The sequence below is a fragment of the Mastomys coucha genome, unplaced genomic scaffold (assembly GCF_008632895.1).
Source record: "Mastomys coucha isolate ucsf_1 unplaced genomic scaffold, UCSF_Mcou_1 pScaffold23, whole genome shotgun sequence".
NCBI lineage: Eukaryota > Metazoa > Chordata > Mammalia > Rodentia > Muridae > Mastomys > Mastomys coucha.
The window spans coordinates 7,312,088-7,338,164 of record NW_022196906.1 but is presented as its reverse complement, the minus strand read 5'-3'; the positions used below and the strand labels follow the sequence as shown (position 1 = coordinate 7,338,164).

The following is a 26,077-nucleotide window of genomic DNA, read 5'->3' as shown; positions in this document are numbered from 1 at the left end:
TCTCCTTGTATTCTTTTCTTTGTAGTGTTTTCTCTATTTGTGAGAACTATGTAGAGGACAAGATATGAAGCCTGAATTTTCTAAACAGCAAAGAGAAAAATTAGTAAAAGATACCTGCTTATCATGTGACATGAAGTCATCTGTTTCCATTGTCCTGGTGTTGTACCACTTTCCCGAGAGATGCACTGAGAATTTACAGTGGCGATGCAGCCCACAAGCCTGGCATCCACAGTCCTCAGGGCTCTTTGAAAGGATGCTTAAATTAGAGTAGCTTTCAACCCGCTCCTGACAACAGTTAAATGTAAGAAGATTAAGTCAAATATAAATGTTTCCAAATTAGAACTCATTTTGGACAGCATTGGAAAGAAATATAAGAACAAATCATATGCTATTTCTTACTTTAAGAAGGTATTTTTAAATTGAAAAATATTAATCTTGGCAATAAAAAAGACAAAGAAAAGCAAGTAGTTTCATTTATCTCTTTACTTACAAATTACTACCAAGTAGTATTTCCAATAGGCTTTATTTAATTTACTTCTTTTCCATAGTTTCACCTCTAATTAATATCAATGAGTTATTAAGTAAATTAGGAAAATGAGCAACAAAATATCAGGGTAAGTGAAAGAGGAATTCATTTAAGCTAGTTAAAATTTGAAAAAGTTGCATTCATTCTTCAGGGCACAAGTTAAATGACACTTTCCTGAAAACATTCCGGAAATAACTTAATCTTCCTGTAGTCACCTGCTTTGTCATGTGAAAATAAGCACCTTGCAATTACTAATGTTCCATGTCCAGCACTGATGGACCATCTAGTGACTGATTATCAATGAGTGAAGCATGTGAGAAACCCTGGTCTGCATGAGCAAGCTACGTTAGCGATGAAGTCATTTGTATATGAGTAATTGCACTTGTACTCAGCCTGTGCTAGTCACTACTGTTCCATTAGCAGTGTATTTTAATATCACACTTGAATGAACACACTGAATATATTGCTAGCATGATTCCTAATCCACATTCGTCCCGTACATCACTCTGGATAGTACACTGATCCTTTTCATATTGTGTGATCAACAGCACTGGTCTGATTTACCTGTCACAGTCTTCAAACTTCACAGCATGTCACTAATAGACTGAAATCCAGACTACTGTTTTTCCTTCCTGCTTCTGTGGTGCTGTGCAGCACAGTGTGATGAAAGCTCAAAGAGCTTGGTTTCCCAGGTGACTACAGTAAGCAAAACATACTCTACATGTAAAGTGGCACAGACACTTTCCTGGGTCACATCAGTGAGCTTTCTTCATGTTACTTTATCTTCTTCAGTATGACCCAGTATATACTAAGATCTTACTGGATCATCTATCTCATAATTCTGTGCATCTTGTTATTTGACTGTGAGTTTTCTAAATTCACTATAACCTGCCAGTGTGGCCAAGCATAATATAACACAGACCCAAGAGTCTTGGACTCTATTAAATCCTGGCCTGTGAAGTTACTAGCTGTGCAACTTTACACTTTGAGTACACTTTCTTCACTGTGAAATGAAGGAGAGAATTGGACTTATGAAATATATTTCACATGTAAATCATTTATCAAATGCTAAAAGTTCTTTAAAATTGTAACACTTTTCTCTGTTTTAAAGAAAATAATATTGTATTTTATGTATTTTACCTAAAATAAATAAACACCTATTTCCCTAAAGAGCAGTTAAATATTGTTTTACATCTGAGGAATAAATTGGAGATCTAGTAGTGTTAAAAATCTAGAAATAAAAAGATTCATATGGTAGTTCTAAATTCAAACCATCTTTGAACTTGAAATCTTAGTGTCTGTAGCCCCTGACTGTCACTCAAATTGAAGCATTTCCTATGATCAGGTTTACTTCAGGCTGAAGAGTTCTTGATGGAGCTCAGGTCTCTGAAGTACAGGAGTATAGAAGTTAATTTAAATGCTAGGGGGACTTTTAGGGAATTTGAATGTCTATTATCTACCATTTTCCTTTTATCAATCATTAGAAAATAGAATGTCAAGGTCAGGGTGCCTTTAAATATCACATAGTTCATGCTCTGCCATTATATACACTAAAATACAAATCTGGAGAATAAAATATAATCTTGTAACTCGAATTTTAAAAGTTAAAAATCCTCAAACTTCTAGAAATATAAAATGTTAAGTTACAGAATGATGCAAATCAGTTTCTACACTGAAATTAAACATCCTAAGAGGGACCCAAATTGATGGCTCATGCGTAAAACTGTTGTCATGTAAACCTGATGACCTGTGTTTAATTCCAGGAACCTACAGTGGAAGGAAAAAAAAAATCTCCTAAAAGTTTTCCCCTTCCCACAGTGGACTGTGGCATGGATAGGTTCTCATTCACACACACAACATATGCTTTCACATACCTTTCAAACACAGTAAAATATTTAAAAACAGTTGGAGGAATAACAGGTATCTCACAAGAGACAGCCTCATGGGACACACTAATTTGAAAGATACTGCTATCTAAATCCCCACCTTGAAAACCTGAAGTATAAATTCATGAATTAGTGCTCAGAAACATGCTCCAATACAGAGCCAGTTCAAGTTAGACATTGTTTTTTCAAACTTCTTCATCTGTGTGACTTTCTTCTCTAAAGAATTATCGTATAAGACAATCTCCTCATTTTAAAATAGGCTAAGCCCTAGAGATACTCTGAAATTATTTCAAACCATTTAACTATTGAAGACATTAGTGCAGATACTTAAAATAATTAAAGCCTTTAGAAAAAAATTGAAATGTTATTATGCAACAAAGCAGAAGGCCTACACTTCAGAAAATGATTCCATCTTGGTGGATATTGGAATCTTGAGAGGGCCACTGTCCCCATACTAATACCAGAGCTTAAAAGGCAAGCTATATACCTTATATTGCTCTTTCCATCGACTTCTAGAGAATAAACTCTCTAGACGAGGTTGAATAAAGCGATTATCCAAATAATGAAGAGACGTCAACATATCTTGTGCATAGGATTTCTTCCTGGTGCCATCTGTAAGCAAATGAATAAAAATAATAGGATAATTGAAATACTGAATCAACTGAACACTGTATGTGTTTGAGGTCTGGAAAGATGGCTGGATAGTTGAAACTATTTTAAATTAGAAAAAACTTAATAAAAGCTTCATTTCATGGAGGCACAGGGGCAGAAAACAGGGCAGAGTTTCTGTCATCCTTCTATAAGCCTTAGATTTTCTCGTTATCATTATATATATAACACAAGGAGCCACATGAAAAAGCTTTCACAGAACACTTAACTTTTCCTTTAAAACCAATTTTCATGACCACTGAATTACTGATCACATTTTTCTTTCTTTCTTTTTCTTTTTTCGAGACAGGGTTTCTCTGTGTAGCCTTGGCTGTACTGGAACTCACTCTGTAGACCAGGCTGGCCTTGAACTCAGAAATCCACCTGCCTCTGCCTCCCAAGTGCTGGGATTAAAGGCGTGCACCACCACTGCCTGACTTACTGATCACATTTTTAAGGAGCGCTGCAGCTGGTTCCATCCATGGATCCACCCATGGATCTTGCCAACACAATGGAAACATCTTTTTGACCCTGTCTCTCCCCTTATTTTCTCATAGCCCACCACATCTTATTTTTGTTGTCCTAATTTGATTAATATTTTGCTCTCAATTTATACATACTTGTCATGGCCTGTGATGTTAACCTTTCTGCTAGCTTCAGAAATTTCCATGTGAATTTACTTAAGACATTTCTCATGTTTTAGTAAGTCACTACAAACTTAATGACTAGGTGTTGAATTAAGAGCCCCTCTTCCCACTATCTACTCTTTTGCTGTCTTCTTCCCTCACTGCTGACTCAGTGCATTATAATGACAACTGGTCTTTCTAGTTGTTCTAAATGCTCTTAACTCTTACTATGGCCCTAACATACAACAGATGTAGATATTACTGTCCTGGTTGGGCTCTGTCAACTTGACACATAACTCTCTAAATATATCATAGGTTGTGTAAGAAAGCAGGCTTAGCAAACAATGGAAAGTAAGCCAGTACGCAGCTCTCCTCCATGACCTCTGTTTGAATGATTGCCTCAAGGATCTTGCCTTGAGTTCCTGCCTTGACTTCCTTCAGTGGACTATGATATACTATCAAAGCCAGTAAACACTTTTCCCCAAGCTGCCTGACTAGTAATTTATTATAGTAATATAAAGCAGGCTAACACAGAAATTGGTAGCATTGGTAGAATATTTCTGTAATAGAACTGATCATCTTGTTTTGGAAAGATTATGGAGATGCTTGAATCTTTAGGCTGGACAAGAGCTCAATGGGCTGTTTGTGGGACCCTGAAAGATAAGAATGCTGAGAGGAATATAGGCAATGGGGGCCTGGTTTGTGAAGTTTTAGTGTAAGCATAGGAGCTGTGTGAATAGTGCTTTGAATTAAGAATCAGTGATGCTGGTCAGCTGCGGCTGAAGAATCAGCTGTAAAAAGGAGACTAGTAGCACTGTGGTGCAGTCTTCTGGGTATTTCTTCAGGCTCAGAACACAGAAGATGTGGTCCAAGGGGGCCAAGGGTGTACCCTGGACAGGTAGCCAAACAGGATAATGAGCAGACGTCACAGACACAATACTAGTTTTGAAGGCATGACAAAGGAGTCATAGAGGGACGCTGAGGCTTAGCACCATGTAGTGATGGAAAGAGTTCTTGAAGACAGCCAAGGAAAGGCTATTGGCAAAGATACAGACCTATCACTGCAGAGTCACCAGCATAGGATGAGCAAAGAGAGTAGCTAGTGTAGAATAGAGTTAGCCTGAGCCTAGGAGACAAGCTGTAGATACTAAGAATAACAGAGCCAGAGAACAAGAGCTGTTCAACCCATTGGAGCCCAAAAGATCACAAGTCCCAGAAGTCTGACACTGAACAATGAACTGGTGGACCTTGGCTCTGCTTTTATTTGGTTGTGAATATGCTCTGGTTCTCTCTTGGACTTGTTTTTTGATTTTGATTTTACAGGAGCCCACAGCTTAGAAACTTTGACGCTTTAGAGAGGCTTTAAACTTTGACAGAGACTTTTAATGTTTTAAAAAGACTAAACTGAGAGCATTTGAATTTGTAAAGATTGTGGGTCTTTTAAAAGTTAGAATTTTTTGAAATATTGATATTAATGAGAACTTGTAGATAAACAAGAAAGGAAGGGTGTGGTGTAGTGGGTTTGACCTAATGATGCTTGTATTCTAATGTTAATTTTCGTCCCCAAAGCAGCTTACTCAAGAGTCTCCACTTAGCTTCTAGCAACCTGCCCAGGGTTGGTTCTGATTGGTAAATAAAAATGCCAACAGCCAATAGCTGGGAAGGACAGACAGAGGTGGGATTTTTGGAATTTCCCAGAACCAGGAGAGAGGAGAAATAAAAAGAGAGATCTGCCATGTCCAGACAGTGTGGAGGAGAGGGGAGACACTATGCCTGAGCAGAGTGCAGGACAGAGAGGCATGGCTGCCATGTGAAGGAGCCAGGAGAGAGTGGCCCAGAGTGTGGCTAAGCTGGGCAGCTCTCTGGGTCCAGATTAGCCAAGGTAGGACATAGAATTAGTAAGTAATAACTCAGGATTAGCCACTTGGAGGTTAGGCAGTGGCCCAGCTATTGAGCTGTATAAGGCATATTAAAATTAAAGGCTACGTGTGTGTGTCTTTCATTTGGGAACAAAAAGCATTGAGGCAGGTAGCATACCTGCTGCAGGGATTTATTTATTAATTATCAATATAATTCAACATTTGGTATAATAGTAATGTACTGGTGTCAAACTGAGAAGGAGTCAGTTGTTCTGGCTGGTGTTTATTAACTTGACACAAAACTAGACATATGTAGGGAGAAAGAAACTCAATTGAGAAAATACTTTTCATCATACTGCCTATAGGCCAATTTCAAAGGGCATTTTCTTGATTATTAATGAAAGTGGGAAGGCCTGGCTCATAGTGGCTAGTGCTACCCCTGGACAGGTAGTCCTGTATTGTATAAGAGACCAGGCTAAACAACCCAGTAAGTAGCTCTCCTTTATGGCCTCTATTTTGGTTCCTGCATTCAAGTTCTTGCTTTGATTTCTCTCAATAAACCATGACCCAATATATATATAAACCAAACAAACCTTTATTTCCCACATTGCTTTTTGTCAGTATTTTTATCACAGAAATATAAAGCAAATTAATTCATTCACTTTACTCATTGTTTCTGTTTAAAAGCTACTTATTCATTACATTCTTTGACCAATCTATCCAGTCTTCATATACTTATATTTGTTCATATATTACAATATATTACAGTTTAAGTACAATTTCTTAATTAGTGATTGATTTAGGGGGACAAGCCCATTGTGGGTGGGGCAACCCCTGGACAGATGGTATAGTCCTGGGGTGTATAAAAAGCAGACTGAGCAAGCCAAGGGTAATAAACTAGTACTCAGTACTCTCTGTGGCTTTGCTTCAGTTCTTGCATTAAGGTTTCTACCCTAACTTCCCTTAGTGAAGTAGTGTGACCTGAGGGTTATAAACTGAAATAAGCTCTTTCCTATTTAAGTTGCTTTTGGTCAGACTCTGTCTGTCTGTCTGTCTATGTATGTATGTATGTATGTATGTATGTATGTATGTATTTATGTATGTATGTATGTATCTGACATCTATCTAATAGATATTAGCTTCTCTTATTGTTCAACTCTGTACTCTTTATTTCTGTAAGAGGTACATTGTAGTTTTAGTTCACATATTATGCTATCTACTTGTTTATTCAGTATCTGTTTATTAATTCTAAACCACAAAGGGCAGGAATCTAATGTCTTGAAGTCATTACCAATCCTCAAATCAATTCCTGGATCATAGATGGCATTCAAAAAATATTTTTCTATAACTTAATGAATAAATTTTGTTTTGTTTTGTTTTGTTTTGAGACAGGGTTTCTCTGCGTAGCCCTGGCTGTCCTGGAACTCACTCTGTAGACCAGGCTGACCTCGAAGTCAGAAATCTGCCTGCCTCTGCCTCCCCAGTGCTGGGATTAAAGGCGTGTGCCACCACTGCCCGCATGAATAAAATCTTAACTACTCACAGGCATTCAGCACAACATATATAGTCTATGAAATATCAGATTCTGTGCTGGAGACACATGTATGTTTAAAGTTTAATTTCTTATACTCTGTTAAGGCAAGAAAGTAGAGGTCCATTTTTGACATAATACTAGAATTCACATGTATGTGTATAACCATACTTAGGATGAGACTGGCATGAGTGAGGCAATGAAAAGTATTCACAGCTTTCACAACAAAAAGATTCTGTACACTTACCTAGACTATCTGCAATTAAAAAAAAAAAAGAATCACATTCTGATGGAGAACAGAATGGACCAAGGTACAAAAGCAGTAACAGCATGTGTCTGTTGGTAAAGTTCAAAATCTTAGAGGAACTGATAACATGAATGTTAAGGCACCCTCATGTTTCAGGGGTATATGTTTTATATTCTAAAATTTGCTGTAGACACTTTGGGAGCAACAAATTGTCATATATGTGTCATCTATATATCTCAAATATTATTAGCATACTGTTTAAGTGAATACACTTATATATTATTTATTTCAGAAGGGACAACTGGCTAGATTTAAGAATGCTTTGTCTGAGGTTTGTTTCATCTAGTTTCAAAATCTATTTAGGAAAATTAAAAAATACCACCAACACCAATACCAACAAATGTTTCAGTAGTACTATTAACTTACCATACAAAGTTTCCAGAAAAGATCCATCAATAGCATTGATCAGAAGAGCCTTCACAACTCTTTCAAAGTGAGTATAATGGTCACTAAAAGAATCTGAAATTAATTTAAAGCAGTTATTAGGAGATAGCAGACAGCACTATACTATACAACAGGTACCCTGCTAAGAAATTGGTACAAGTATCACAAAGTTCACTCATCCTGAATCTAAAATGGTCTCAGACTTAATAAGGAAAATTTCTTCAGAGAATACAGAGAGATGCACTGTGAAAAAATCAAAATAATCCATGTCCACTTGAAATTATCAACTACAATGAATGAAAAACTCAAGAGAGCCTCTCAAATGGACTGCTTACTATGCTTTAGTCTATAATATGCTTCATATGATATGGTGTAGGAAACTGCTATTCATAGACATCTCAGTGGGCATGACAACCCCATTCTCCTTTACACTGTCACAGATGTAGGATTTTCCACACTGCTTTAAGGAGCTGTGCCTTCTCTTCCCACACTATGCATGATAGCATTATATTCTCTGTAACTTAGCCTTAGACAGGAGTTCATCATGGTAACAGGCCAGGCAGTGCTGCTCTTCCTGTTACTCTGGGGCCAGACTTTACTATGGGCCATGGAAATGCTCTCTAGAAAATCCTTCCTCCCATGATTCAAATGGTTATCAAAGACCCTGCTGGAGGTACCTGTGAATTATGTCTGGAAATGTGGAAGATGTTTAGCTAGGGCCTGAAGAAAAAAGTAGGATATACCCTTAGAAATCATGAATGGATTGGGGTTTTACTTCCAGCTGACAAAATGGATTGAACAGAGAGAGGTTGTTGTACTTCTGTAAGGCTTTGAGGCCTTCAGGGAAATTTCAAGTCTCTACTCCTTCCATGGAGGTGCTAAAGTTCTTTGTTCTGGCTCTTGGTCTTTAGAGGGCCTACTGCCACTGAAAATTCCAAGAAGATTGTACACACACACACACACACACACACACACACACACACACACACACAGTAGCTTCTAATGGAAAGTAAAATACACTAATACTTCAAAAGAATTCCCTTCTGACTAGACTTTTATCAAATGCTGATATAGTAAAGAGTTGGTAAACAATTTTGAGTTAAATTCATCCAAACTCCATCTAACTCTTCAAATTATGTTAAGGGAAAGGTCTTCTGGGGATTATTAACAGGCATGTCGGAAAAAAGTTTAACTTACCCACTCTGGGACTATGTTTAACCATCAGGCAAATGAAATGGATCTTTTTTTCCCCCTTCACTTAACATGCTAGTCTTGAAAGTGCTAAAGGTCAGTGTCACTCATTGGCCATGAAGTTTAAAGAGCTGCAGCAACATTGCAAAGGCTCTGGAAGTTCTTTAGGGATAAGAAGAAAGGAAAGGATAGAGGTCCACATCTCTTGCATGTTTTATTTTCTAACCACACTATGTTTCTCCTGGCCATGCTCATGAGAATCTCCCTAGAAAGAAGGTCTGGTTTCACTGTATTTGAGTGAATGGGCAGGCAGTGCTGGAATAATGTTCTGGTATTTCCAACTGAGAAAAGAACACAGCTGAGGAAGTAAATGCCAGGCATCATCCAAAACACTTGCATGCATTACCTTATCTCTAAAGGGCTCACCGAACAGATATTTCCCTTAGTTTATTTTTAGCTGGGGAAACTGAAAGATGATGGAAGTTTTCCTATGGTCCTATAGCTAAGTGTTGGAGGAGTCATCTCAGGCTGTCTCCTCCAGTCTGTGTTCATGTTCTCTGCACAGGTGATAGATTTCTTATTAGTTTTCAGATACAGAATTGAGAATTGGTTAATATAAAACTCTAATTTCTCACCTGTTAGGAAAAATGACAGTGCGCACTGACAAAGATCCCTAAGATCACAAATAAACAGAAAAGAGACAGAACTAGGCTAGGAGCTCAGGATCTTTCAGGACTAGTTCTAATTTCTATATTGAATGAACATCTGTGGAGCAGTCTTGGAAATTTCGTTAATTCCCGCCCCCTCCGTTCATCTCTTGTTGTTTGACAAAGCTAAGGTTTGCACTCATGATCTCCTGCATGCTATGCATGCACTCTATAGACTATGGCTCCAGTCCTGCATCATCACCTCAATCTGGAAAGGATAGGAATGTCAAATTTGGTATTATGCATGACTTTACTTTCCTCAGGTAGCAATTAATTCCCCCATGTTCCATCTGATGTCTAAGTAGGCTGTTGATTTTCCTGCATCCCTTAACCCACATATGCTAAGCTCTTGTGTCAGCACCATATGTCCTTCCTACCGATCTGGATATTCTTCTCATGTCAGTTGTGCCCTGGTTTACTTATTTCAACTAAGTGATAACTTTTATATCTTAAAGTGAAAAATCCTTTGAATTACTATTTTTTTCAAAGTTTACTTTATTCTCATGTACTTGTTCTTCTAAGTGAACTTCAGAATTGTTTTGTAAAGTTGAACCAAAAACTAATTTTAGAAGAAAGACTTCTTGCGGTGTGTATATTACTTTCGGATCATCCGTGTCTCCCCGCTTAGGTTGTCTTTCTTATTTCATAATAAGTGTGTTTTTCTATTTATAAGGCCAGCCATGTTTTTACATCTGAGCTTAAGAACTACATTTTGTTATCAGTGGGGGAGAAATTTTCCTTAATTATATCATTTAAATATTTACTTCTAGTGTACAAGGGGGTAATTGAGATTTGTATATTTATTTTGGCTACTTTTCTGCGATCTTTTACTAATTTTAAAATAGCTTCTTCTGGATATCTGTGGAGGATGAGCCTCCTAGAATACCACAGAGCAGGGGATGGGTACTGTTGATGGGATCTGATGACATTACTTTTGCTATCTCTCCCAAACCTGGTCTCACTAGCACTAAATTTATTTCAAGGAGCAAGAGAAAGTTTATTAATACTTCTCCAGGAAGAAGTGCATAGCTTGCTGATATATTGGCTTATGGAGTGAAGGTATACACTTAGCATGAGTGGTAAATGCAGAGTAGGAAAACTGTCTTTTTAACAGTTCCTCCCTACCCATGCATGCACATGGGGGAAGGAAGAGAAGAGTCTGAGTAGGAAACTACAGCAAGAAATTCAACAGGCAATACTGGTCTTAAACTATTCATATTCTTTGCTTTCTCTTCTGTGTCACTGGTTAAGCTAGAGACTTACTGATTGTGGTTATATGCACATGATGACATACAAATATGGCATCATCCCAGGTGCAAATTTCTTTTCAATACTAGCTCTCCTTTATCTACTTCACAATAAACTCATCCTAAGCAGAACTTTTTTTTCCAGCCTGGATAACTGGGTTAATGTAGTTTAACACTGTTGTTCTTTTCAAAAACCAAACTGAATGAACCAGAGTGTCCCAGTGAAGGGTCAAATGAAGAGTGGGGGTCAGCTGTCACTATTACTGAAGCCCACTCTAGTCCTGCCCATCTCCTCACAGTCATGAATTGTTTTGGCACAGCAAAGGATATATTAAGAGTCTACTGCATTCAAAGGATACAACAGTAACAAGAAATGGGGAATAATGTGAAAACTCCTTAAACACACATAATCTGGCCTGGGAATTGAAATTAAAGGCCTACCCTCTCTCTCACACACAAACACCACTGTTAATCAAAGACCATTCATCTGTAGTTTTGTTTGTTTCATTTTTACACCTTAGCACACTGCTCAGGAACATCTGAAGTAGAAAAGCTTTCTGTCCTTTCCATTTCATAAAGAGTGTTTCTGGTGTTTCATTCTAAATAATGTTGGTTCTTACTTGAAAATATGGTTAGGTAAAAAAGAAATGTTCCTACTGTCAATTTAAAAAAACCTCACCTTTAAAAAATAAGCATATTGTTCCCGTCGGAAAGAATTACAGGGATGGAAATGGAGAGAAGCCTGAGGAAAAGGAGGTCCAGGGACAAGCCCAAAGTGGGATCCAGCTCATGGGTAGATCCCAAGGCCTCACACTATTACTGAGGCTATGGAGTGCTCACAAAAAGGGACCTAACATGACGCCCTCCAAAAGACCCAACAAGCAGCTGAGTCAGATGTAGATATTTTCACCCAACCAATGGACAGAAGTTTAGAACAGAAATTCCTGTTCTAAACTGCCCTGTTGTTGAATTGGGAAAGGCTGAAAAAAGCTGAGAAGGGCAATCCTATAGGAGGATCAGCAGTCTCAATTAATCTGAACCCCCGAGATCTCTTAAAACCACCAAACAGACAGCATACACCAGCTGATATGAGGCCCCTCAACACACATACAGTAGAGGACTGCTGGGTCTGTGTTCATTCAGAGATGATGCACCTAACCATCAAGAGACTGGAGGCCCCAGGGAGTTTAGAGGTCAGGTGGGGTGGGGTGTGGGGGCATCCACGTGGAGACAGGGGGGTTGGGGAGGAGGTGTGGGATATGGAGCAGTCGGAGGGTGGACTGGGGGCAGCAAGGAATGGAATATGGAGTGTAAAAAGTAAATTAATTTATAAAATAAAAAAGTAAAAAATATGCATATTGAATGCAATCAAATATTGTTTTCAGGCTCCTTTTTGTTGTACTGGTAGAATTATATGAATTGCTAGGTGGCAACTAAATTGATTAATTCCTGTTCTAAACTGCCAGTATTCTAATAATGCAGTGCTTGTTTTGTCTGAACATATTTTAGAACAGAGTACTAAAACGATAATGCAACATTTACTATCCATCCAACAGTGTTTTTCTTGTTTCTGCTACCCATGTACAGTATTTCCAGCATGTGAAGTATGCAGGTCTGATATGTGATGGAAAAATACCTGTCCTTTATCTGCTTTCCATATCTTTCATGAGAACTGCAGTCTGAGAATATAGACAGACATTTACAAGAGATGAAGACTTGATTGTCATGTTTCCATCATGAAGGAAGAAACTAGTTGTTCTGAAGTGGGGTAGATGTACCTCTTGGTGAAATGGTAGAAGATGAGGAAATGACAAATGTCCTCTTTTGTTGCCTAGTCTTTACTGAATTAACAACCCACTCTCATTTTTGAGACACTATCTCATTATGTAGCCCTGGCTGGACTGGAACTTTGTATGTAGCCAAGGTTTGCCTTGAATTCAGAGATCTACCATGCTCTACCTATTAGTGCTGGAATTAAAGGTGTGCATCACAACTGATAGCCAATTATGATTTTCAACTGTATGCTGAATGCAGAATTAGGAGCTTCAAATTGCACTTAGTATGAATTGTAGAAGTTAGCAGGATAAATCTGGAAATACTACTTCAGTTATAATTTAACCCAAGCCACAGAGGGGTATTCACTATTCACCATATAGACTACTGAGTTAATGAGAAAAATCCTTTTCAATGTATGAGATTAACTTATAGCATCCTTTAGAACTTAATTCTTTGGCTGATCAAGAACTGTTTAAATTTTGTCAACCTCACTAGACATAAAATTGATAAATTAAAACTTCATTTAATCATATACATAAACTCTATATTTTTGTTTTATGAGCTCTGACACTTACAAAAACTCTAGTCATGATTAGCATTTATCTCATATAAAATCCAGAAATTTTCAGATACTATGCTTTTAAAAATTACTTACCCAACTACAATGTGTTCCTATAAAGTGTCATAAAGACTAATGCACTAGGGATGGTAGCCCAGAACCTTGAATCTTTTGAGACTAAACATAGGATGATTACCACTGGTTTGCAACCAGGCTGGGCTACATAGTGAACTCTAGGGTGGTCAAGGCAACAATGTACAATGCTATTTTAAATGAAATAAAAAGAAATGAAAAAGAAAAAGATAAATGGATAGGAATACAACAAAGAGGGAAAACAGTTAACCATCTAGCCCTTTCTTTCAGAAATCAGTTACTTATTCCACTGGGCTTTATTTACATGCCAAAAATATTCTTTTTGATGTCCAGTTCTGATAAATGTATGAAATTATCTAACCACCCTGATAATAGTTGATCTACTTCTCCAACTCTTTTACAATATATCTTACTTAGTATTCTACATATTGAGCTCAAGTTGTCTAAAACATAATCATATAAACACACTAAAAGAGTTGATGAAAACTTGGACCTTATACTCAGGAGAAATTTTGCCTGAAGCTAAATATTAGGGAGTTTTTGCCTGTATACTAGGCTAATGTAGTGGCAAATTGCCCTAAGTACAGGCAAAATGAAGGCAATTGATGAAGTCCTGGGATATACAAAAGATAAATGGCAAAACTGGAAAAGATTAGTGCCGTAAAACAAAGGAAAGGCAGGGGACAGTGCTAATACAGAAGCACAAAAGAGGAACATCCAGGAAGTGACAGTGGCCAATGGCAGCAAAGCAACACTGGGTTAGCATAAGAAACGAACAGCACGGTGGTAAGCAGAGGTCATCCAGAGTCGCTGCTTACTACTCTGTAACTATACAGGAAGCAGAAATGAAGAGAGAATACAGTGGCTCATAGAACATGTCAACTCAAGAAAGGAAGAACAAGAATATTGTTATCAGCTGAGGAAACACAGCCTGTTGAATAAGACTACTGCAAGTACAGAACACACAAAATAAAATAGATTGCATGGAATGTGAAATACAAACCCTTGAGGTAGAGATATTTAATATTATAAGTAAAGCCAGAACTCTCTGGAATTTATTCAAGTGAGATACAGTCTTATATGTCCATAGAAAATCCTGAACACAAATGTTGATATTAGTTTTATTTATAAGTACCAAAACATGGAAAGAAGCAATGTGTTTTTCAACAGACGAGTGCATAAACTGTGGCAAATCCATATGATGTATTTTTACTTAGCAATGAAAATAAATGAGCTATAGCATCCTGTTTAGCCATGGGGAAAAAACTGAAGATGCACAGTTGGGTGAAGAAACCAATAGGAAAATTTATACTCTGTGGTGTTCTTAATAATTCTGTGACATTTTGGAAATGTTAAAAACTATGGCAACCCAAATAAGTGGTTTCCTATGGTTCTAGGAAGAAAAGATGGAAATGTACATTTACTACTTTACAAATTGCTATAATTAACTCCAAACATATTAACTGTATATTTCAAAATAATACATCATTACTAGTATTTTCTTAAATGAACATAAATATATAACATCTTTTTGTTTGTTTGTTTTGTATTTAGTAGAGTTTAAAATCTTGGCTCTAACTGTGGTATAAGCACAAAATAAGAACAATTTTTAGACATCGGATTTCATTGCAATAAGGCTGTACTTCAATGACCCTCACATCACCAAAGGATTTTATCTCTATCGTAGCATATGTTTGGAGTTATTTAAAATTTATAGTGAGAAAAACATATGTATTTTCAGTATTGCTGTAGACAAGCATCTACATAAGACTGCTAAATTGACTGTTGTTTTATATTAAAAATTTTTTATAATACTCATTTTTATTATTATAATATTTTACAAATTTTAAGGAATATGACAAAAAAGATATTATAGGTATTGAAGGGGGTCTCTGGGAGGAGTTGGGGTACAAAAGGGAAACAAGAATGTGATTTAATTCTATTTACTTAAAATGTTTTTGAATGTTAACAAATTCAGATAAACTGAAATCATGTAACTTTTCTCACCATAATGCAAAATTTAAAAAAATTTTAAAAACTGCTATAATTAAATATTTGATAAGAAGTAACCCAAGGAAGGAAGAGTTTATTTTGGCTGATTGTTTCAGGGTATAGTCCATGACAGCAAGAAAGCCTGCAGCTGTGTAGGCAAAGGCATGAGGCTGCTTCTATCACAGTGACGGGAAAATGACGAGAGCAAGAGCCAGAAGCAGAGTTTGAGCTATAACTCCTAAGACCTGTTCCCTAAAAACTCATTTCTTCCAGCTATGTCCCACCACCTAAAGTTTCACAACATCCCCCAAAATAGTGCCGCCACCAGTGTTCAAGTAGTCACATACATAAGTCTGCAGAGAACATCCCATAAACTATAACAGATAAATAAAGAACATTTTAGGACACTGAAATTATTATGGTGGGTATATGTCATTAGACAGTTGTCAAAATCCACAGAGGTTCCACAGAAGTACAAGACAAAAAGAGGGTTCCTAATGTGAACTCTGAATAAATTTAATGTATCAAGATAGTATCATCAATTGTATCATCGTTTGTAACAAAGGTATCAAACCAGTGTAAGATGTGAATGAGGACATGACAGTTCTAATTTTCATTCAAAATTTCTCTAATTCCCAAACTGCATTAAAATACAGTAAGCAGAAAGGAGTAGGTAGAGAAGGAATTAGAAGTAGTTTACATATACTGGTCTTGCACTTATTTAATGCAGTCTCTATAAAGAATCTATAATGATAGTATATCTCCTAATTGAGTATTCTTATGATGTAAATACCCAAGTGGCAAATGAACTAGTACTGTTGATGCAAGAAAGTTAAAGATTAACTTGGAAATGCCTTGCTTTCTTCCTTAATTTGCCAAGTTTCCTGAAGTAGGAATCATTTTTCAGTCTACTGTTTAATTACAACTTGTGGGATATAAGTCAAACTCATACTTAATTTTGTTATACAAAATGTTATACTTCTTAAAATAATTATTTAGGAAGAATCTATTCTTTATTATATCAACCTGTTTCTGTGAACTGTAAAACATCATGAAAACAATCTTTGAACTTATATACAATTATATTGATCCAATTGGTGATATGTATATTTAAATATATCCCAAGTTTTCAAATTCTTTTATTTATAATTTTATTAATCACACACAGAGAAAAAGAGAGAGAGAGAGTATTTTTGGTAGGCTTCATTGTGTGAAGACTCAAAAACCCTGATAATAAACCAATAATTTTAGAGTAAATATGCTGTCTAATGTCTATTTAAAGATACCAGCAAGATCCACACAGTTATCAATATTAAGATACTACATTTTCCTGATATTTTCACTGTGTAAAAGTACAAAGCAGCTGCCCCTCACAAGAAGCAGACCACTGGCACCAAACAACTCACAATGATGGCAGTCACCACAGTGAGGCTCTGGTGATAAAAACTATGCACTTGTCTAGGAATATCCTTGATGAAGCAGTAAAGCTGATCACTCTCAATCTTTAATATGCACGTCCTTTAGTACTCTCTAGGAAAAACTTATACTGCATACCAAAACAGACTGGTGGTTCTGATGAAAATCCATTCATGTAACTGTTATAACTGGGGTAAAGCTTCAACTGTCATGAAGTAACTATTTTCTCTTCAAAGAACAGTGACCAGTTGGATATCCAATATTTGTCAAATGTTTTCTGAAGGAACAAGCAATCTTGTCAAAACTTTAATTATAATTTACTGTGGTGATTGCCAATAAATAAAGCCAAGTTTTTAAGTAGAAATCACAGTTCTGAAAAACTTATATGTAATAACTGCATATGATAGCTCTTCAATATTATAAGAATATTCTGATGCAACTAAAACATTAACAGATGTTAACTAAACATACACTGTGATACATGTGAAAATATGGAATATCTATCTAGTTCAGCAGACCAGTATTTTCCAAATGACAATATCCTGTAATAAAATCATGGGTAAAATAGCCGATAAAATGCAAGATTGACAGTGGGTTGTACTATGAGTGTTAAAAGTTATTTTATATGGTTTCAGCTTCCATAGTACAACTTTCAGGAAAAAATCATTGGTCAAATTTTTGTATATTAACATTATCTGATAAGAATACCCACAATTATTTTGGAAACAATATAAAAATGTTCTTCCCTTTTCCAGCTACATATTTGTGTGAGGCAAAACTGTTTCATATACTTCCCCAAAACAACACCTTATGACAGACTGAAAGCAGCTCAGATCCAAGAATCCAGCTGCCTTCTAGTAAGAGCAACATTAAAGATATCTAAAAGGGCAGGAGAAGTGGCTAAGTGATTCCCAGTGCTTATGCTCTTGCAGAGGACAGGGTCAGGTTCCCAGTATCCACATCAGCAGGCTTACACCTGGCTTTAATTCCAGCTCCAGGGATTCCAGTGCCCTCTTGCTTCTGTGGGCACCTGTATGCATGCATACAGTGTGGATAAACTCACACAGGTATACATCATTACATGGACATTTAAAACGTATCTTCAAAAGTATTACAAAGTATGTAAAGCAATGCCAGTCTCCTTTTTTGGAAAACAGTTATTTGCCATAAAATGTTACCATAAATATAGTATGTTTTCTAATTAATAAATGTGTTTTAAATTGTACTTACAGTGGTATATACTGACAAAGTTAGCCTGATGGAAATAAATGCTTGTTTCCTAGGGGGTCAATAGTATAAAAGGGAAATGAATTCCTGAAATCACTGGTATAAACTTTTACTGTCAAATTTAAAATATCCAAACATAAAAACCATTTAGAAGACAATATTAGCAAGCCTTGATGCATTATATAATGATTTGAACAAGGCAGAAACCTTGTCTTCATATTTAACTTACAAAGAGAATTCTGTTTTACTAATTTCAGTTGTGATGTAGTCAGATTTTCTCCTTGTTGATTTTTATTCTCTTCATTGCCTTCGCCTTCTTCATCTTCCACTACAAAATCATCAATCATGTAATCATCTCCATTTTCATCATATCTATAATCATCCTCGTCCTCATCCTCATTATCAGTGCTGGAACAAGAGTCCCTTTCGGAGTCCTAATTAAAGGAGAAGAAATGCTTCAGTAAATATTGTACCTTTAAAACAGCCAGCATGGCTTTAAAATTAATCTGAAAGCATAAAAAGGTACGTTTTAAAGCTAACTACTGTACTTTTAAAATTGAGGAACTGTAAATTTTGGCTATGTTTGGTAAAATGTTTAAAATAAACATTAAGAAAATGAGCAATTAAGAATGGGAAAGATCATACAGAACAATAAATAGTCTTTCAATATTTTTTTAAAAGGAGCGTGGTGCTAACAATAAAATGCTATTATTAAATACAATAGTACATTATAACATTTAGAAATGCTTCTTTTAAAACTCTAGCCTTATTGAAAATAGAATAGCATTAGTACTTTAAAGTTTATGGAACCTACTTTCAAGTAAAAATTCAACAACAATAAAACAAACAAAATAAAACACACCTCCAAATTTCTACCACTATTGTGTCTCTGTCTCTGGCGTGATCTTTCCGAGAGTTCCTGTAGCTTCTGCCGGTATTCTCGCTTTCGAGCAGCTGCTGATTTCTCAGGAGTTTCTTGTTCCATTTCTAATGAAGAACATTCATCTTCGACCACCCTGCGTGGGTGTTTAGCACTTGCTTTTCTAACTAGGATATCACTGTTATCGCTCTCATCACTGTCATACATCACAGAGGACAGCCTTTTTCTTTTCCCTGGCTTGATGCATTCATCTTCCATATCCTCCTCTAGGATTTGTCCAGTGGGTCTGTTGTGATGACCCTCTGCTTGACCTGAGAGAGCTTCATCATCTGGTAAGTCATTATGCTCGGTTTTCTTCATTTCTTCTTCATCTGCTGAACTATTGCTGGTGTTCGTAAGATGTTTACTGTTGCTTCCCTGACTTTCAACTTTGTTTAATTTAAGCTCTGTTTCCTTTTCTGGTAGTTCATTAATATCAGGCTTCGTGCTAATATCAAGCTCTTCATCACTGTCAATACTTTCCCCACTACCATGTTTTTCATCGCTGTCAAGTTCCTCATTACTATCAAGCTCTTCATCACTATCAAATAACTGTGAGATACTTCTTTTAGTCCGACGCCAATCAACTCGAGATTTTTGCTCAGATACTTGGGTTTTAGAATTTTTCCTTGTTTGGTGTCTTCTAACATGTACCATTTTCACTTAAGCTTCTATAAAATAAAGTTATTAGGAACATAACAGTGACAACCAACAAAGAATACAAGGCACACATTAATTTGGGTTCATTAAATAGTTCACAAAGGCAAAAATCATGAGATACTGGAGTTAAAAAAAATCACAGTACAGTTAATATTCAAATAATTATCTGAACAACTATTACTTTTTTGAACACCTGTTCTTAATTATGTTGTGCTGAAAAGAATACATAGAAAAATCATGGTTTTGCATCCTTTAGAAAACTGAATTAAACTCAAGTATGCAAACATAATTAAGAGAAATTGAATTACAATGTTAATAATAAAAATAAATATAATAGAAATGTCAGGCCTGGAGAGATGGCTCAGTGGTTAAGAGCACTGACTGTTCTTCTGAAGGTCCTGGTTCAAATCCCAGCAACCACATGGTGGCTCACAACCATCTGTAATGAGATCTGGCAGCTACAGTGTACTTTCGTACAATAAATAAATAAATCTTGCCGGGTGGTGGTGGCGCACGCCTTTAATCCTAGCACTTGGGAGGCAGAGGCAGGCGGATTTCCGAGTTTGAGGCCAGCCTGGTCTACAGAGTAAGTTCCAGGACAGCCGGGGCTACAGAGAGAAAACCTGTCTCGAAAAAAAAAAACAAAAAAAAACAAAAAACAAAACAAAACAAAAAAGAATAAGAGGATCTTATTTAATAAGGGCTGGAGAGATGGCTCAGTGGTTAAGAGAATTGACTGCTCTTCCAAAGGTCCTGAGTTCAAATCCCAGCAACCACATGGTGGCTCACAACCACCCATCATGAGATCTGACGCCCTCTTCTGGTGTGTCTGAAGACAGCTACAGTGTACTCATATACATAAAATAAAAATAAATATTTAAAAAAAGAAAGAAAGAAATGTCAAGATATAGAAAGGTTAATAAGGCAATTAGTTCACCAAAATAATTTCAGACAAGTTAGTGTGGTGCACACAGAAATCTGGTGCTGATAATGAACGTGCTATACTTAGTTAATAAGTGTCAATGAAAAGGTATAAAACAGCTTCTGGCAGGTGCAAGGAGACAAGAACAGAAAACAATGAAATTACAAAGATATGGCTTGGAGGTGGCTTAGTGGGTACACTGTTTTCCCTGAAAGCATGAGGACCTGGATTAAGATTCCCATCACACATATGAAAACTGGTTGTGGTAGTGCACACAAAACCCAGAAGAGGACAGAGACAGGTGAATCTTAACAGGTAACTCCTTGGCCTGTTAGTCCAACTGAAATGGCAAGTACTAGATTTAGTGAGAAGTGTTGTTTCAAAAAAATAATGTCAAGAAACAATTGAGTAAGATATCGCTACATCTATCTCTGCTTTCGGAAAATATGTGCATTGGTGAGCAAACCCACATACGTTGCATATATGTGCTCAACACACATGGAATTATAAAGATGATTCATCCTCAGGCAAAGAAGGATTTAATTTGGATCAGAAATAACATGAATTTAAAAGCTCAATCAAGTTACATGAACAAAGTTACAATATAGTAACTGATATAAAGAGATGACAACACAATGTGAGAGATAACCTATCTGATAAAACTCGCCGCTATATTCCTTAGTGAAGTGGAAATGGACTTATTCTACACTTAAAATGTACAGAATAATCCAACAAAACTTAATAAAAAGTCCAATAATATAGTCAAATGAAAACAGTAAGAAAAGTTTCATGGTAAAGCAGAACATAGTATAAGGAAGGAAAAAAACCTGTCAGTTTGTGAATTTATAAAGTATACATCAGATACAGAAAATGTGGTACATTTACACAATGGAGTAGTACTCAGCTATTAAAAACAATGAATTCATGAAATTCTTAGGCAAATTCATGGAACTAGAAAATGTCATCCTGAGTGAAGTAACCCAATCACAAAGGCACCCACATGGTATGCACTCATTGATAAGTGGATATTAGCCCAGAAGCTCAGAATACCCAAGATACAATTCACAAATGACATGAAACTCAAGAAGGAAGACCAAAGTGTGGGTACTTCGGCCCTTCTTAGAAGGGAGAAAAAAGATATGCATGGAAGGAGTTACAGAGACAAAGTGTGGAGCAGAGACTGAAGGAATGACAATCCAGAGACTGCCCCACCTAGAGATCCATCCCATATACAGTCTCCAAACCCAGACACTATAGTGTATGCCAACAAGTGCTTGCTGATAGGAGCCTGTTATAGCTGTCTCCTGAGATACTCTACCAGTGCCTGTCAAATAGGGGTGGATGCTCTCAGCCAACCATTGGACTGAGCACAGGGTCCCCAATGAAGGAGGTAGAGAAAGGACCAAAGGAGCTAAAGGGGTTTGTAGCCCCATAGGAGGAACAACAACATGAACTAACCAGTACCTCCAGAGCTCCCAGGGACTAAACCACCAACCAAAGAGTACACATGGTGGGACTCATGGCTCCAGCAGCATATGTAGCAGAGGATGGCCTTGTCAGTCACCAATGGAAGGAGAGGCTCTTGGTCCTGTGAAGGCTGGACGCCCCAGTGTAGGGGAATGCCAGGGCCAGGAAGTGGGAATGGGTAGGTTGGTGAGCAGAGGGAGGGGGAGGGGCTGGGGGGTTTTTGGAGGGGAAACCAGGAAAGGGGATAACATTTGAAATGTAAATTAAAAAATTTAATAAAAAAATAGAAAAAAATAAAGTATATTTCACTAAATTTATCACAAGCATGTATTAAACTACTGGCAGGTAAGATAACTAGCAACTTAATAACATATGTATTTTTGTGGTTGCCAAGGAGTAGAAGTAGAATCACAAAATAATATGTATGACCTCATAATACACATATAAGAGCTTATGAAAACTATGATAATATTCTACAATAGCCCATATTTCTTGTCTTTCTACTACTCATAATAATATCAAAGGATAAAATAATAGTAGAATTTTAAGACAAAAATAATCCAAGGCTATAAAAATAATCATACTGCTTATGTTTTTTATTACAAACATTAGCTTCAAACATCCACTTCACTTGTTTAACTTCTAAGGGATTGTTAGAAGCTTAGAGGAAGAGAAATGTTTATAAAATAAAGATTAACTCTCATTGAAAATATTAAAAAATGTGTAGCTAGCTATGAGGGTAGTATCAAAGCTACATAGCCAAAATAGTTTTCAGCAATGTTGGCATCGCTGGGCCAAGTTTATTGAGTTCCAGAATGACTATTTGGAAGAGGAAAGAATGAAGCAATCATTTAATTGTACTAATCCTAGTATGGTTATAAAGAAGTATATCTCCATATAGTGGTAACTTCTTATATAAAATCAAAACAGAAATTATAAGATTATACAATAAAAATGATCTGTACAGCACAGGCTGAAATGTAATTGTGACAATATCTGCTACAAGATATAATTAATATAAGAGTAATAGTAAGTAACATATACCAATTAATAAACCAAATGGCCTATTTGAATTATCATTGGTTATAAAATTTATAATCTATTTGAATTATAGTTGGTTATAAAGCCAAAAAGATAAAATAGAGATAAATAATGAAAATTACCTTATAAACACCTCTAAATCTAGCACTCTTCGAAGCATGCTTTCTGTACACTCTACTGTTTTCTAGTATTTCTACCTAATTTCAACAGTTTCAAACAATTTTTTCTTTTGTTAAACACCAGAATAAGTAGGCAGCTTATGTTTAGAAGTCATAGAGTAAAAAAAATTTGTAAGCACATATAATTTTTCATAAGCCAATTTTATACATGTGCAGTACACAATCATGGCTTTCTAGGAAATTTGTTTGAATTGGGAGAAATAATAAAAACACTTCAATAAAGACACAAATATGGTTTCATTAGATACATAAAAGTAAATATGGACAGTAGTAAATATTAAAGTGAAAGATGGCTTTATTTTAGTACACAAAACAAATTCACATATATGAGATGGCTCTTATAAAATTAGAACATGCTCAAAGCACATTTATTTTCCTGGGTAATTCTTAGAAAAACATTAGAAATTATTAAGACTATCATTCTATTAATAAGACATATGACTGTACATAATGAAGGCATAAAAGAAATCACCTATACTTAAAATTGAACAGTATACTTTCATATTCACTTTAAACCCCGACAAAGATGATAGTGTTTACCTTCATATGTAAATATTAAAGACAAGAACATAGAGTTTAAGTGACTTACCAAAGATCATAAAGCTTGCTAGTGTCAGAGCAGGGATTAGAAACTTGGTCTCCTGATTCCCCCGTCCAGGGCTACACAATGACTGCTGGTAATATCATGTGTACAGGTAGTAAAAATTAACAATTTGAAGTAGTATTTTATTTCTTATTCATGCTAAATTTTAGTTTTGGAAAATAATCATCAAGCTGGTGGTCATTAACAAACATGCTTTCTAAAAATTATGTAACTGAATTTAAGTGCACATGGGTTAAGTCAGAAATTTTTGAAAATTATCAATTAGGCAAGAAAAAAATGTGCAAAAGAGATGGAAAGCTGCAGACTTCCCTCTAACATTTCTTTGACGACATCAAAACCAAAATTTAAAAGAAGAAACCTTGGCGAGGTCCAAAGTAAAAATTTCCACGGAAAATCAGAAACTTTGACCATTTTAGAAGGTAGATTTTATTTAAGTTAATAAAGCTTCATTTGGCCAATTGTTCATTTGCCAAGGCTTCTGTCTTATTTAAAAAGAGTCATTTCCATCAATAAGGTAAAATAAACCTGTTATCAAAAGGGAGATTTTGAATGTGGATAGGTCTTCTTTTTAAACTATGGGTATCTTTACTAAATTATCTGTGGAGGGAAGAATGGCAGAGGAAAAAGGTGAGTGATCTTGTGGAGAAAAGTGAGAAAATGTTGTCAAGTACATGGGTAAGACTGCTCCTTGTTCAGAATTCTCCCAAAAAAGAATCCATGCGAATGGATGAAGTTTTGTTTATGCTGAATTGAAAAATTCAAATGAGGATTTTATTAAGATATCCTATCTTCAGGCAAAGAGAAAAACAAAGACTCCACCAGAAAGCATCAAATAAGTGAATGAAGGTCAATACTATCATGTGTTTAATCATTATTATGTAAGATGCACATATTAACTTTGATGTCTGCCAAAGAATATTAATTCATATTTGCATCTTTCTTTCAAAGTCACTTTACAGGCAAAAGAAGGTACTGTATTGATGCTACTTGAATCTCTTATCAGAAGAAATACTTTCTTTTTATAATCAAGAAACCAACATAGAAGTCACCTACTTGCTCTACATGTAGGAAGATGATAGCTACTTAGCTCAGATTTGAAGTACAAATCCAATGCTATTTTTGAAAATCCTACTAAGAGGAATTAACTCATGAAATTTGTAAAGCCCCAACCCTATGTTTTCTTTTATATGGTGGAAAGGAAATCTTATAAATCAAAGAGTTACTGAACATTTATCAAAAAGCCAGCACATGTTCTGGTGCAGCGTTGCTACCAGAAGAAATAAATGTAGTCTCTGTTCCCAAGGAGCTCACAATCTTATGAAATTACACGGGACATCAAAATCAAACCAGCACAATAAAGGGTTTGAGGGCTACATGCATGATTCTGTTTAAAATTTTATCACATTGGTCTGAGTCAATTTGTTATAGTCCTCCCATTGGCTGGTAAAGTGAGCAGCATTCATTACACACGTCAGGAAAAAAAGGAAATGATGAAGTAAATATATAAAGAGGCAAACCAATGCCTCCCATTTCACATCATAGTTCAATACTTTGTAGAATGGGTCCTGTCGGCCTGGTACCCAGGATAACTAGCATCTATGATGAGGGCTGTGGCTCCCTAAATCCAGCAAGGCCAAATGGAAGAGAGAAGAAATGAGGCTTTGGGGTGTGAATATCAGGATCACATTCGTGATTACCAACCTGCCTCTCTGGTGGTGAGGCTCATCCCCCAGACACAGGAAGTGGGTGCTAAAGCCTCCAAAATGGAAGGACGGCTGTTGTTCGAAGACAAGAACCCTTAACACAGCTTCACCAAGACCGCGCATGAGCCATAAAAAGGCTGTGTACCCACAGATAAGGGTCCGGAGAGACAAGGGAAAGTGAATGGGTTGTGCACTCAGATAGGGGTGTGCAGAGCAATTCCCGGAAGGGTCTGTGCACAGATAGAGGAGGGTCCCAGGAAACGGCTGAGGAGACAGGCAGGGTCTGAGGAGACAGCCGCGGATGGCTGTGCTCCCACAGGCAGGGTCTGAGACACCCGTAGGCCCCTTCCCGCGTCCGTGACGCACATCTAAGAGGTGGCGGGTCGCAACACTGAGGGCTCGCCGGCCGCTCCCCTTCACGCCGCAAGTCGACGCCTAGGCTCTGCGAGCGGCTAGGCGTCTCCCCCTCCCCACCACTACCCTAATTATCAGACCGCGACCAGACCGGAGAGAATTCCCGCCAGAAACGCGCAGGCAGCCACCCTCTAGCTCTCACCTTTCAAAGCGCCTCTGTCTCTGCCCCCGCCTCCGCTCCCGCCTCCTTCCC

General features: G+C 36.7%; 1 protein-coding gene across 7 annotated transcripts in view; it reads right to left on the bottom strand.

Moving 5' to 3' along the window:
• Nucleotides 1-26,077, bottom strand: part of Ccdc82 (coiled-coil domain containing 82) — a 39,143-nt gene extending 13,066 nt beyond the window's left edge. For 4 of the 7 annotated variants that reach the window (XM_031344503.1, XM_031344507.1, XM_031344508.1 and 1 more), the window contains exons 1-7: nucleotides 26,027-26,077; nucleotides 23,753-23,837; nucleotides 18,838-19,565; nucleotides 18,205-18,409; nucleotides 7,750-7,842; nucleotides 2,900-3,024; nucleotides 115-285 (exon numbers count right to left, since the gene is read on the bottom strand). In XM_031344503.1, the coding sequence (XP_031200363.1) occupies nucleotides 115-285; nucleotides 2,900-3,024; nucleotides 7,750-7,842; nucleotides 18,205-18,409; nucleotides 18,838-19,551 (1,308 nt within the window). In that variant the 5' untranslated portion in view covers nucleotides 19,552-19,565; nucleotides 23,753-23,837; nucleotides 26,027-26,077. The other 3 variants (XM_031344505.1, XM_031344506.1, XM_031344504.1) reach the window with 3 other exon arrangements.